This window comes from Simochromis diagramma, unplaced genomic scaffold (genome assembly GCF_900408965.1).
Source record: "Simochromis diagramma unplaced genomic scaffold, fSimDia1.1 OVJJ01000487.1, whole genome shotgun sequence".
NCBI lineage: Eukaryota > Metazoa > Chordata > Actinopteri > Cichliformes > Cichlidae > Simochromis > Simochromis diagramma.
The window spans coordinates 4,902,338-4,916,410 of record NW_024387305.1 but is presented as its reverse complement, the minus strand read 5'-3'; the positions used below and the strand labels follow the sequence as shown (position 1 = coordinate 4,916,410).

Genomic DNA, 14,073 nt, shown 5'->3' with positions numbered 1-14,073 from the left:
AAAAATGTTATTTTTTTGGCGTAACCTGATAGGCTAGTTGATGCCATGTTTGAAGACAAATGTTGAAACATGGATGAAAAAGATGACAGAAAAGTGTCTGCGTGGGTTTTCAGTTGCTGTGAGGACTGATGGCTTTTCTCAGTACTGTCTGTGATTCCATCACGTCACCCTGTTCTACATCTTTCAGGTCACATAATGTCCCCACTGGTCAGAATGGAGTTCTCCACCTTTTACACCAATTAAAAAAAAGTACAAATACTGAATGTTTATTCAATTGCGAGACATACGCCTCAGATTTAGCATTTTATTTTTTTTAAAAAAAGAAGAAATATATATTTTACATAACAATTAGTAACCTTGTAACATTTAGGCAAAAATGACATGAAACATAAGTACAAAAGCCAAACTCTAGGCATGTTCATTTTAATTTACCTGAATGATTGACTGCATTCATATTATCAACCTAAAATTATCATCATTTAATTATGTGAACACAAAAACACATATTCTTTACAGATGTCAAGAGTATTACACCGTACTTCCTATCTTAACACTCAGTTTGAACACAGGCTATCTTGACTATATCTATATGCCACAATGGAGTTGTGGTTGTGCAGTTAGAAATGTTTTGGTTGTCTAGACTGTATTCTGAACAGCCACGTTACAAAACACCTAGCCTACCAAAAAAATGTCTGATGTGTGCTGATGCTGATGAGAAATTCAAATTTTAAAAATAGACCTTAAATGTGATGCTAGCAACTTAACAGTCTGCAATTTACCGTCACAGACACACAAGTTTCTTCTCTTCTTGTGATATATTTGGGTCGAAACTAGTTTGATATATTTCTTTAAATTTACTTTACTGGAGCGTTTAAATAAATACATAAATACATTCAATCAAACTATAAAAAAAGTTGTGATATTAAAGTTAACCCTTTAACTTGCAAAATCTGCATAAGAGGTGAAAGTTAAAGGGTTGAACACTTTGCAGTAAATCGGATCCACCACTAGATGGTGACAAACATTGTGACATTCTAACTGAACTTAAAGGTACAGGCAACACCCTGCTAGCAACAAAGTGTCTGAAGACACTACTTAAAGTTGGTTCTTTGGTAAGCTGTCGTGTGTAGACACAACGCTGGTTCATTGGTTGATTTAGGTCTCTTTTTGTGCTTTGATAATTTATAGGTCAATATCTGAAAATGGTCAGGTACAAAAACTAGTCTGACAATGAATGAAAAAGCAGCCAATGAACAAAGTAAATGAAACTTTGAAAGACCTCCAGAAAGGCTGGGGAACTATTTCTTAAGACCACTTTACCTGAAAGTTTAGCTGCTTATAAACAAAATGTAAAAAAATAAAGGGTAGCTCAAAATTTTTTCCAAGTACACTATGCATGTGGCATATTCAGCTTAAAATGTTCAATCAAATCATAAGGGGAGGATTAAAATCACATTTTTATTCAAATATGTTCACATGTCTGTCAGTTTTGTATTGTATTTGTTTGACATGACAAATACCACCCATATAATTCAAAAGACATTATTCCACCACTTTTATTTTGGAAAAACATACAGCCAGGAATGTGTGGAACACTACTTCCGCTGAGCTTGTTACTATAAGGAAAACAGATGCACACAGGTAGTTTATTGGGGTTTTTGGCAAAATTTGCTATATTTTAAAGAGAGGATTTATGATTTGTTTCCATTTAAGGCCTTGGCATTTGTAGCTTGTCTTCTCTAAGCTTGAATAAGATTATTTTAAGGCTAGCACAGCAGCTAAAGTTAGCATTATAGAGCAAAACAAAGGCTGTAACAGGGTTAGCCCGAGTTAGCTTAAAGTTACAATGTCTTTCAACTGCTTACAGATGGTTTTGTTAAAGTGTGTACAGTAACATTTATAGTAGATGAGTTTATTTAACTGTAAGCTGTGTTAAGAGATGCAGTCCGGTTTTCATCCACGGCTGTGAAGACGTTTGTGAACAGGGCTTTCTTCATGCTAGGTGTCAGTCGAATCGTGTTGTTTAAGCAGCTAGTTTGGATGTTTTTGTTATAAACTGTAGGATTTCAGGGAAATTGCATTGCACGTTTATTTAATGAGCTATAAAAATGACCTGCAAATTGTTGTCAACACTAATACAGCTCCTCTGCCTTTAAAAATTTCAGCTTTCATTCAGTATTAACAGGATCCAGAGGAAGACGACACTTTCATCTCTCAGAATAAACCAGCAGCATTTTTCAGCATCAATGGATTCACAAGGTAAAAAGACAAAGGATGCTTTTAGGTGAATTACCAAAATTTGCATTATTCCAGGTAATTGGGTTTAGAGTGTCATTTAGAGTCTGCTTGTGCGGTTTCTGCCCATTTTTGTTAATTTCATTTCACTGGTCATCATTAACTTCTAACTCCCCCCACAGCAACCCCACAGCCAGTAATGTGTGAAGTCTGTGGAACGTACTTTGAGACACGGCGAGGACTTTCCAGTCATGCCCGACTCCATCTGCGCCAGCTTGGTGTGACGTTGTCAGAAAGCAGCGGGGCTCCCATAGAGCTCCTCTACCAGATCATCCAGGAGAGAGATGGCTGCCTTCCAGATTTCAAATCAAACTCATCTGCACCTCGGCCAGTGCCTCAAAAAAATACAATGCAGCAGGAATCAAAGACCCCTTCAGAAGAAGAAGATGCTAATACCTCTTACAAGGCCGGGGTTAGACTCACGACAACCCCACAAAAGGTAGATCATCAGGGATCCCCAGCAAAACTGAATGAATCTTCAACAACTGTCCCCCCATCATCTCCTTCTCCTGTTAAGCCAGCTGAAGGCGGCAGCTCATCTTCCTCAGAGCACACAGCCCCAGCAAAGCCACTATGGGCACCACGGGAAACTGACGCTCCTATCACGTTAGGTATGGCTGAACAGAGCTGTTTTCATTAACATAATATAGAGATTTTTTTTACAAAATATCTAAACTCATACATAGAAGATGTGTGTGTCAGTGTATTTATCTGCAAAGACCGTGCCCTGTACTTTGAATCTCTTTCTTTCTTCTTATTTCAATGTGTTTCGGAGAATCCACAGATATGCAAACATAAGACAGGAACTTTACGCTTACAAACCTGTGTTTCCTGTAATCTATCTCCCAGTCCTTCTGCCCATGTGAGACTCACGTTAATTATTCAAATTAATAGTCGTGATAGCAGGCTTCCAGGTTATCACCAACTCACTTCTCAAAAATGACAAACTGAAAATGATTCTCATTCTGTACTGAAATGAAACCAGGACACACAAACTGGGTTAACAAAAATTAAATATGATTGACTTGGTTGACCCTCAAGACGGTTGTAAGGGAAGCCATGCAAATGTTTTATAAGAAACATAAAATTTTGAAGGAGAGTAGCTGCAGGTGCAAGGCACAACTTAATAAAGGGTATTTAAATTTGTAATGTTGATCTTACATTAGTCTCCTGCTAACTTTGTGTATTTCTCTCACCAATTTCCTCATTCTTTTAGCTTCAGACCCCCATGATGAGGTCTACGTTTGTGAACTTTGTGGCTGCTGGTATGAGACACGCAAGGGCTTGGCTAGTCATGCTCGGGCACATTTGCGGCAGATTGGAATCTCTGACAGTGACATCAAGGGTAGTCCTATTGATCTTCTTTATCAGGTCATGGAAGAGGAGGACCTCAAGCCTATTGATTTAGAGAAAAATGAAGAGTTTACTTCAAATAGTCCATCTAGAACTTCATCCAAACGCCTTTCTACTCCACCCGAGTCATCCTCGAGCAAACGGCCTAAAGTATCTGAGGAGTGCATCTGCATTCTCTGCGGGGAGGAATTTGAGAATAGAAAAGGCCTGGCAAGCCATGCACGCTCTCACCTGCGTCACATAGGGATGAGTGAATTAGTGGGGAAAAACTCCGCAATCAATGCCGTTGAGGATCTGGTATCCAGTGGCATGCTAGAAGCTGTACACCCCCCCAAAACAAACAATACAGCCAGCTCATCTGCAGCACCATCTCCAGCCCCACCCTCTCCTGCAGCTCAGTCTTCAGGTCCAAGCCAGTCTTGGACCTCTCTTTCCTCTACACCCCTGTCTACAACCCCTGAAAAGGTCTCTCAGGCTTCTCACCCTCCCGTTAACAGGGCACCAAAAGCTAAGAAAGGTTTTCGGCTAGCAGTGGACCCCCTTCATAGAAAACCCAAGCCTGAGCCTATAGAGACGGAGGTTTCTGTTCAGCTGAAGACATCCACCAATGAGAGCAGCTCCCCTGTGCAGAATTTGTCTGCTGGTGCCATTTCTGCAAAACCTTCTGAGTCAGGTAAAGGAAAAAACGTTTAATCAAGTGCTTTATGTTTGGTACCATGTTATACTATAACAGGCTTAATTTGTTATTTTCTTAATCACACTGTTTGCTTTAGCATTTTTCCATCTGTTTGTGTGTGTACAGTGAGATCAGGTGTATAATGTTGTAATATATAATTTTCCCCAGCTTGTACAGATGTGCAGTCCCCACCAACAGTCCTTTGTGATTTCTGTGGCCAGCTATTTGACACCCGCAAAGCCCTGTCTTGCCACGCCCGTGCCCATCTACGGCAGCTCGGTCTCTCTTGGTCTATTAAAACATCACCAATTGATCTTCTAAAACAAGTCATGATGCATGGTGAAGAAGGCAGGAAAGAGTTGGGGCCCAGTGGGTCTGCAGCATTGGGCAAAGTCTCATGGGGTTCTCAAAGCTCCAGAAGGTCCCTAGACAGCCTCACATCTGGGGAGACAGCTTCGAACTCGCCTCTTGATTATTCCATGAAAGAGAAATCTCCATCTAGCAAGGGTGGAGTCATACACCTTGGTAAGTAAAGTTTGTTACTTTACTTACCAATATTTTGTCATTTGTTATCATAGCATTTTTCCCAGACGCTTTAGTGAATTATTGAAATGATCTAATTATTGAAACTTTTTGGTGAAACTATTTCCTTGTGTCACTTTTATGTACTCAACATTTGAATAGTGTATAGTGTTGGCCTATTACTGCTTTCAAATATGAAGTGTGGTTAGAATAATGTCCTGACTGGACCCTTACTTGGGGACTATAGACTCTTAAATTGACAGAAAGAACAGTGCTCTTAACTTCCAGAAAAAAGTAGAAAAGCGTATTTTAACTAAGTACAGAACTTAACCACCTACATAAAAGGAAACATTTTGGGTGTTTACTGATCTGGAGCATTGAGATCAGACTGTACAGACCTCAGTTAACGATAAAAGATAAAGTTGATAACAATAAAGTTAGAAAGCAAAAACAAGTATGGCTTGTTTGGAAGGTTCATCAGGAGAAAGGCTCTTCTTTCTTAAAAGAACATAATAGGACAAATATATCGACTATTGATAGTTTTTACAAGGGCGATTTATTTCTTTATTTCCCCATGAGTAAGTTTGTTAATAATGATGGAGCTAATTGAAGCAGTCAACAGAAAATAAATAAATAAATAATAGCGCTGTTTTAACAGCACCCTCTTTCATCTGCGAACAAATGCACCCTTCTCAGAGTGCGCCCAAATGCTTGTTGATGGAGCTGCAGAAGCTGGTGATAGCCCAGCATACTCAGCCGGATGGTAGACACGTACATGCTCTTGCAAGTTAGTAGTGTACTTTGCTCGCATTATATGTCTGCACAGGTGGCACACCCCTTTGGTTACATCCATAGGTTTACCTCTTTCGTCTGGTTTAAAGCCAAAGAAATCCCAAATTTTGCGCCGTCATCACGACTAACGCGATTACAAATTAACCCATCTGGAGCGCAGACTGAGTCAAAATCCCTGAAATGTCTCTGTCAACGCATTTTGGGCAGTTTGTCAAAAGTTTGTTCATTCTGCGCTTCAGATGGGTTGAGCGCATTAAAAATTGTAACCGCATTAATCGTAATGACTGCGTTAGCGCTGCATTAATGCTGACAGCCCTAATTTTTTTTGTAAATTAGTTTGTCCATGTTTGGACTTCTTCTGTGTTGTAAACACGCAAATCAGTCCATGTGTGATTACATTGCTCCGCCCATCAAAAAGTCTGTGCATGCGCGAATATATCGCCCATCGTCGATTATTGGACTGACGATTGTCAGTTGGAAACTTAGCTTTGCATCGTTGTATCCGAACAAATCACAAGACTTCTGGAACAATGCCCTCCTCTTTCCTCTGAAATGTGAACTCCTCTGCATACCAGAGTATTCTAGAGTCAAATGTGAAGCCTCCCCATGAGCTAAAGCTTGGCCAAAATTGGTTCATGCAACAGGACAATGATCCCAAGCACAACAGTTAGTCTCCAAGAGAGTGCCTGAAAGATAAAATAAGTAGGGTATCGCGGTGGCTCAGATATATTTCACACCTCAACTTGATTGAAATAGTGTGGCAGCAGAAGTTTACATGTGTGCCATCTCGTTTGTGTCAGACACATCCTGTGAGCTTTGTGGGTTCGACTTTGAGAACCGTAAGGCCTTGGCCAGTCACGCGAGGGCCCACCTCCGACAGCTGGGCATCATCGAATGGAAGGCAGATGGAGCGACTTCACCAATTGAACTCCTTAGTGAGCTGATCAGGAGAGATCCGGCCAAGGTGTCGGAAATTACCAAGCGTTATCGCATGGGAGACCTTTACATCAAGAAGGTTGGCTGTGCTCTGAGATATTCAGATAAACATGAGTGTATTACATTCATTCTAATTTACTGTAATTTTCTTTTTCAGTCCCACAAAACTCCTACATCCCCATCGCCATCCACAGAATCTGAGTGTGTGGCTGGTGGTAGTCTGAAGTCTTCCATGCAGCGCTATGAATACAAAGTAAACAGGAAGGACTACAGCAACCACAGCGTGCGCTCCTCAAGAGGTGAAGTAACGGGACTAAAGGGCTGTGGAAGATAGCTGGATACAGATGCAGTGTAATAGATTAAAAAGCGATACTAAAACCTCTCTGTGGGATTTCAGGGGTACATTCACAAAAGCACGGGGCCTCTGCAGGTAGAGAAAATCAGAACGGCAACTCCCAGCAACCACCGCGGTCTGGCAATATCCCTGCTCTGGTGCCAAAGCCCCCACTAACTCCACTGGTCAAACTGGTGGGTAAAATGTATTCCCTCAAGTGCAGGTGAGTCTCTATTTGACAGCTGTAGAAATGCTTTATAAAAATTTAGGTTGTCTAAATCTTAAATTTGATGGAGAGGTAAGCTACATTTGAACAATATTTAAACATATTGTCAAAATGTCTGAATGTCGGATGCATTATTATACATTTACTAGCCCCTTAATGAGATACACCTTTGTTCTACTGGAATGGATTGGATTCCTTTTGCCTTTCCAGTGGCACAAATTCATCTCCGATGGAATCATTCTTTAGACATTTTTGTCCAATGTGACATGATGTCAATCTCCTGTGTCAACACATCCCTGTTGGATTGAGATCTGGTGACTGTGGAGGCCATTTGATTACAATGAAATCATTGTCATGCTCAAGAATTCAGTTTGAGAGGACTTTAGCTTTAAAACATGGAGTATTATCCAGCTGGAAGCAGGCATCACAACAAGGATAGGGAGCAGCAATACCCAAATAGGCTGTGGCATTTAAATGATGCTAATTTGGAACCAAGAAAATACACTACACTATATTCACTTACCCATCCAAATAATTGAATTTAAGTGCTCAGTCAGTTCCATGGACACGTGTATAAAATCAAGCATCTGGGCATGCAGACTGCTTCTACAGACATTTGGCAAAGAATTGGTCGCTCTCAAGAGCCCAGTGAATTCCAGCATGGTATCGTAATAGGATACCACCAAATCCAGTTGTAAAACTTCCTCCCTTCTAAATATTTCCACAGTCTACAGTGGTGTTATAACAACGCATTAAGCGTTCCAGTGAAAGGAACTCATAATGCTTCAGCATACCAAGACATTTTGGACAATTTCATGCTCCCAACTTTGTGGGAACAGTTTGGGGATAGCCCCTTCCTGTTCCAACATAACTGCACACCAGTGCATGAAGCAAAGTGCATAAAGACGTGGATGAGCGATTTTGGTCTGGAAGAACTTGACTGGCCTGCACAGAGTCCTGAACTCAGCTTGACAGAACACTTTTGAGGTGAATTGGATAGGAGACTGTGAGCCAGGTCTTCTCGTCCAACATCAGTGTCTAATCTTATAAATGTGCTTCTGGAATATTGTTCAGAAATTCCCATAAACACTCAAACTTTGTGGAAAGCCTTCCTAGAAGAGTTGAAGCAAAAAATTATCCCAAAAAAAAATGACGTTAAAGCCTCTGGATTAAGAATGGGATGTCACTTGGACTCATATGCATGTGGAGGCAGACAAGCAAATTCTTTAAGCACTGTAGTGTGTCTCACACCACCATCACCTCGAACCATCGATACTGAATGGATCATTTTTCTAATAATTAGTTATCCAATTTTGGCGAGCCTGTGTGAACTGTAGCTTCAGTTTCCTGTTCGTTGCTGGAAAAGCGTTGCACCCGCTGTGGTCTTCTGCTGCAACTCATCTGCTTCAAGGTTAAACATGTTGTGCATTTGGAGAGGTTCAAATGCAGTGAGTTACTGTTGCCTTCTCGTCAGCTCAAAGCAGTCTGGCCATTTTTCTCTGATCTCTGGCAGCCCATTGGATATTTTCTGCATAAATGCTGTTTGTGCTGGTAGAACAGCACACATGCCACACTTCAACTTCAGCAAGTTGTGTTGGCCATGTCGACATGGTTAAATGCACTGGCCTAATGAGGAGCTGTACAAGTGTCTCTAATGAAGTGGCCAGTGAGTGTAGACTGAGTTAATATCAATGTTTGTTTTTGTGGGGGGTTTTCTTTTTCAGCTTCATATGATGCAGTTAATAAAACTTCTCTATCCTGCTGTTCAGGTTCTGTGAGGAAGTATTTCATGGACCTCTGTCTGTTCAGGAGCAGTGGATCACACACCTGCAGAAACACATTCTGTCGCTGGGCTATAAAGACAAAGCGTCTCCTCCCGCTACACCTGTGACAACTCCAGCGCTGGTCCATCCAGTAGCTGTCTAGACATGTATTTATTCAGTTTTTCTTCTCAGTCTTTTAAATGTCAAAGTCCAAGAAGTTGTGTTATCCTAATGTCTACTTGATGTCAGCAAATTGTCAAAAAATTAGTTCCTTCCTTGTCCTAAAGAGGGCAACCATGAGCCATATGAGAAACACAGCACAACCTAATACACTCAGGTTAAATCCATTAGATATCATAGATCAAAGTAATGATCTGTGGATGTGGGTTTTTTTTGACAGACAGAGCTTTTCTACGTGGGCTCTAAAATTTCTTCCATTTGAACAGATGTTAAATGTATTTTAATGGTATTCAGCCTTTGATGTTAAGAAACTAGAGAGACTGACATGAATTTCACTTTTTTTTTTCTTTTTTTTTTTTACAGTGTGTGTAAACTGCCGTGGTGGTCATTTCATTTCAAAATAGCTTTTTTCTTTTAATTACCTTTGAACTTTGTTTTATACATAAATGTTTACGGCATTTTACCTTAAATATGTAGGGCCAATGTTTTTCATTGTGTGTTCTGTACACAACAACACTGTTACCACAAAGCGTAATGCCATTGTTGTAGAAGGTAGATAAGTGTTTCCATTCTTTTTCTTTACAAAATGCAAAACAAGCTGACAGTGGATGGAGATTTTACATTTTTTTTTAACACTTGTATAAAATAAATTATATCTTGTGTATAATTAATATCGTGTGTGATATGCTTTTTTCTAATCTCTATAGGAATGAACTTCAGGAACATCGACTTAACTAGATATTCTGAATTGTATTTCCTCCGTTTCCAATACTACAGCAAGAAAAGTGAATATATTTTAAAATTAGGATTTAGCATTTAATCCATACTCTAAACCAGGGATCACCAACCTTTCAATCGAAACAGCCATTTGTGCGCAAACCAAAAACATTTGAACCGTATGAGTGTCACACGGCACATAGTCATTATTTTCTACTTTAACTTTGCACTTTTCATTATAATAATATTTTCTGGGTTGTTTTTTGTTGTTGTTGTATTTATGAACTTTTAAAAGTAACATAAATGGCTTACTCATTTCTATTACCAACACAAAAACTGTAAAGCTGTAGAGGTTACTTTTTCATACTTTTTTTTTGTATGATATAAAACATAAACCGCCTGAGAGTTTTAAAAACAAGTTTCAGTTTAACTCTAAAAGTTCAGCAGGTTTTGCTGTAAAGCACCACACAAATATATCCCCACACAATTTAATTTTCTGTTTCCTACTGCAACTTTTATTTATTTATTTATTTATTTATTTCAATTTTTGATTTGGAGAGAAATCCAAAAGCCCAGTACTGAGGCTTATCAAAATTAAGAGTATAAGAAACTATATTTGATAAAATATTCTTTTGTTTTAATTGGTTGTGTAAGCAAAAAATTTTAACAGCTGGAGAATGTTGCGATATCAAATTTTTAACTTTTGGACTGGAATAATTTAATCCCTTTCTATCATGTTGTCAAAAAAACTCTTTGAAAAGTCTTCTGTAGATCCAAAGTGAAGCAGATTTTATACAGTGGCCTTTAAAATCCAGAATTGATTGATTTAGAAATTACTGCCATGTGCAAAAGTGACAGTCAGAGCCTCATGCTGTCAGATCCCTTTTCTCTTGAACTGGCTTCTTGTTTGGGTTCAGCCACCTTCTCTACTTTTGAGATTGAGCTTCAAACTTTCCTTTTTGATCATACCTAGAGTTCTCTCACAAACTCGGGCTGCTGGGTGATTCCCCGTGATGCTTCTTCTCCATTCCCCTCATTCCCTGTGCTTTCATAAGCCACTACTGCACGTGATTAACGTTTTCTTCTTTCTCTCACATAGTTTGCACTTGGTTCTGTGTTGTCTCTTTTTTTTGTCTCTTTCAGTTAGCATAGAAAGATGCTGCCAGTTTCTGGACCAAGAAAGGCCTTTTTTAGAGCCATGTGATTGCTCATAGAGGATGGTTGACTCACTGGATTTCTATCTATGACTTTGTGGTTTCTTTACATTATAATATAAAGTGCCTTGAGATCACTTGTGATGTGGTGATATATCACTGCTTCTCCTCCGTTTTGCACCCCACTTTCCTTTTGTTGTGTTAGCTTGCCGGTATTGATAGTTATTTAAAAGAGCTGTTTGGGAACTCACTTCAGCTAATTTCGCTTTATCTACTAATTAATCACATCTTTGTTTAATGATAATTTTCAAGGCATTTTTAGTGCTTATTACAGACTATGGGAATGACGTGAGTCCCCAGCTGGATATAAACCTGGGACACCACAGGTAATGAACACGTAACAAGGGTTTCCTGTCATACTGTGGTTTTGAGGTCTTGTTTGCCCTTGCAGTTGCACGTGTTTCAGCATTAATCATCACCCCAGCATAATCAAACTAATTTATAAGAAGATGTTAATTTAACTTCTGAGGACATGAAAAAAGCGCATCTTCATCCAAGCTCCTCTAAACTCCTCTTCCCTGTGACCAACCTGTTCCAAACATGGCTTTATATTTAATTTCCTCCACTTTCCAGGCTGTAGCCACCATCGTCTTGATGATGGGGTTTATTAATCTTACTACCTTTACAACCTCTGCAGCAGTAATTCATCCTTTAGTGATGAACTGTGGATGAAACTCTACACTGTCCCAAAGTAATAACAGTAATCATCTGCCCCTCTTTATCTGCTCAAATTCGCTTAAACTGTGGTGGATTTTTTTTCCCCATCAACATAAGCTGAGAATGAATTTTAAATAAATATAATTATTTAATTGTGCTTGTGTTCAGAGAGGAAAATTTGTTTTTTAATTGAAAAAAAGTATTGAATTGTTGATGATGGGACCCTCTTCTGTGCAGTGATTGAACTGAGAGGAAGATCCATTAGAAGTTTCCAGGCAGCATAATATTACTCCTGTTTTCTGCCGGTGCAATAGACGGGATATGATCATCACTCTCCGCTGTCTCTCTGTTTCTGTCTCTGTTATATTTTTTGCAGCAATGGTCCCTGGAGTGTCATTTTCTGTGATTTACTACAACCAAAATTCTGCCTCCAACCACAGATGGATTAATCTGATCTGCACTCCTCTGCTGCTGTGCCAACCTTTAAGGCATTTACAAAGCGAGCAAGTTATCCTACCTGACAGGAACTAACCAGGCTGTTGCTCACAGCTGTCAACACCTGACGGTTCAAAGGCAGGCATAAGCATCTCACTTTCAAGGGACAGAAGTTTCAAAGTGCTTACTGAATTGGGAGCCCAAATTAGGAGCACATCTGTCTTCCATGGGCTGTGGGATTTGGAAGACGTGGCCAACAATTTTAGGTTTCCTGACTGTGGTTCATGGGTTTTAAAACCAACATGGCTTCAGTATGACTGCTTTTCACAATGAAGCTGGTCAGTACAGTTCGATCATTTACGTCTTTTTGTCAGGCATCATCCTTATGAGGCTTTCCTAACAAATGTACACCCGAATATGGACTAGTAATACAGGAGTGATCATCAAAACAAAATCCTTGTTTTTTTTTTATATCCTTATAAGAGCAATAATTAATTAATAAGGATTTTATTAAGTTAAAGATAAAAGGCTTTCAATGGACTTTTAAATTAACGTTGCATTCAAGGCAGCTGTTGCGGTCTTTGTAGTTTAAATTAGATTATCAGCTACATATGATCAGCTGCAGGCAATACAAGTCATGATGCCTCTAGCGTCATCTGGGCTAACTTAAACATGACATGCATTTTGAAAAATTTAATTATATATATTTTAGCCTCACTGTGCATTATGGCATTTGTCAACCTAAAGATACAATATTTTTCGCAGTGATTTATTGAAGTAAACCTGCTGTGAGACTAAATGGGTGCCAAAATATGGCTCCATATTAATGCAAAAAATGTTGGTCTTCAATATGACAATAGCCAGAGCATCTATGTCCCCTCTTTGCATTCAGTGCAGACATGCTCGTTCCTCTCTGTTTCTTCTCTCCCCTCCCTCGTTCTCTGTCAGTTTGTCTGCATCCTTGTACAATAGGTTTGGTTACTCATCAGTTCCTGTTAAATACTGGCCGGGACAGCTGACTGTAGAATCAATTAATCACCCACCTGCTTATGTAAAGACCAACTGAAAATCTTCTGGGCTGAAAAATGAAGCTAACACTGAAGTGCCAAATACTTCTTTTATTCCAATGGCCACTTGAGGACCCAAAAGATAAAAATGAAATAAAATCCACAAATAGAAAGGGAACCAATCAATATAGCAAACAATGTAAAAGACAGGAATAAAAAAAGAAAAATGCCTGAAACCATACACCAGAAAATCTAACCAGAACCAGAAAAACGAACAAAAGTAACTTAAAAAGAGAACAAATGTGAAGGGGGAGTGGTTGGAAAGCTTCACTAGACGTTTCAAGAGAAAGATGCAAGCCTGCTAACCAAACTAGCTTGCTTTTGCTAATAAGTTAGCATTTCAAGTTCTCTAGTTGTGTTGATTTGTAGCTCCAAAACAACAACAAAAAACCCTTTTCCATGGCTACATCTTTATTTTGAATACAGTCAGTGTTAAAGAATGTCGTGTTTACCCATTTCTGTCTTTGCTCCGTGATCTCAAAATTTGCCTCACCTGCTCACTCTCCCCAACTTCTTGTACAGAATTCCAAGTTTTTGTTCAACTTTAGTATTTTAAGGTTATGTAAAGATGTGAGGGTTTCAGAGTCAGTCAAAGCACTATAACTGCAACATTATTTCTGTATGGTTGTACTGTCAATTCTGAATACTAATGAAGAAGACTTCATTCCATTAGGGAGTGCATGCTATACACAGAAACTAGAGTCATAAACTTCACCACCACCGTAACCACCACTGACAACATGCAGTCCTGCACTTTGACCACAGCTTGGCATCTTCTTTGACCAGAATTTGCCTACTTAAATTTGAGATAGCTGCAGAGTGTCTGTACATTCACCAGATAGCTTGTGTTCCTCACACCAGCAGTAAGTCTGGTGAAACACAGTGGTAAGAAAAAAGTTTTAAGTG

The 14,073-nt window shown here is 39.3% G+C and overlaps 1 protein-coding gene across 2 annotated transcripts; it reads left to right on the top strand.

The window, feature by feature from the left end:
• The first annotated feature begins 1,558 nt into the window (after nucleotides 1-1,558).
• On the top strand, nucleotides 1,559-9,729 carry si:dkey-217d24.6 (protein Wiz). 2 transcript variants are annotated; one of them, XM_040004519.1, is made up of 9 exons: nucleotides 1,559-1,641; nucleotides 2,166-2,259; nucleotides 2,418-2,906; nucleotides 3,512-4,321; nucleotides 4,493-4,849; nucleotides 6,439-6,653; nucleotides 6,732-6,873; nucleotides 6,972-7,131; nucleotides 8,904-9,729. In XM_040004519.1, the coding sequence occupies exons 2-9, from the start codon at nucleotides 2,247-2,249 to the stop codon at nucleotides 9,058-9,060; spliced, it is 2,343 nt and encodes a 780-aa protein (XP_039860453.1). In that variant the 5' UTR covers nucleotides 1,559-1,641; nucleotides 2,166-2,246; the 3' UTR covers nucleotides 9,061-9,729. The 2 variants fall into 2 exon arrangements, with proteins under 2 accessions (XP_039860453.1, XP_039860454.1); XM_040004520.1 differs by lacking the exon at nucleotides 1,559-1,641 and adding an exon at nucleotides 1,677-2,002.
• The last annotated feature ends 4,344 nt before the right edge of the window (nucleotides 9,730-14,073 follow it).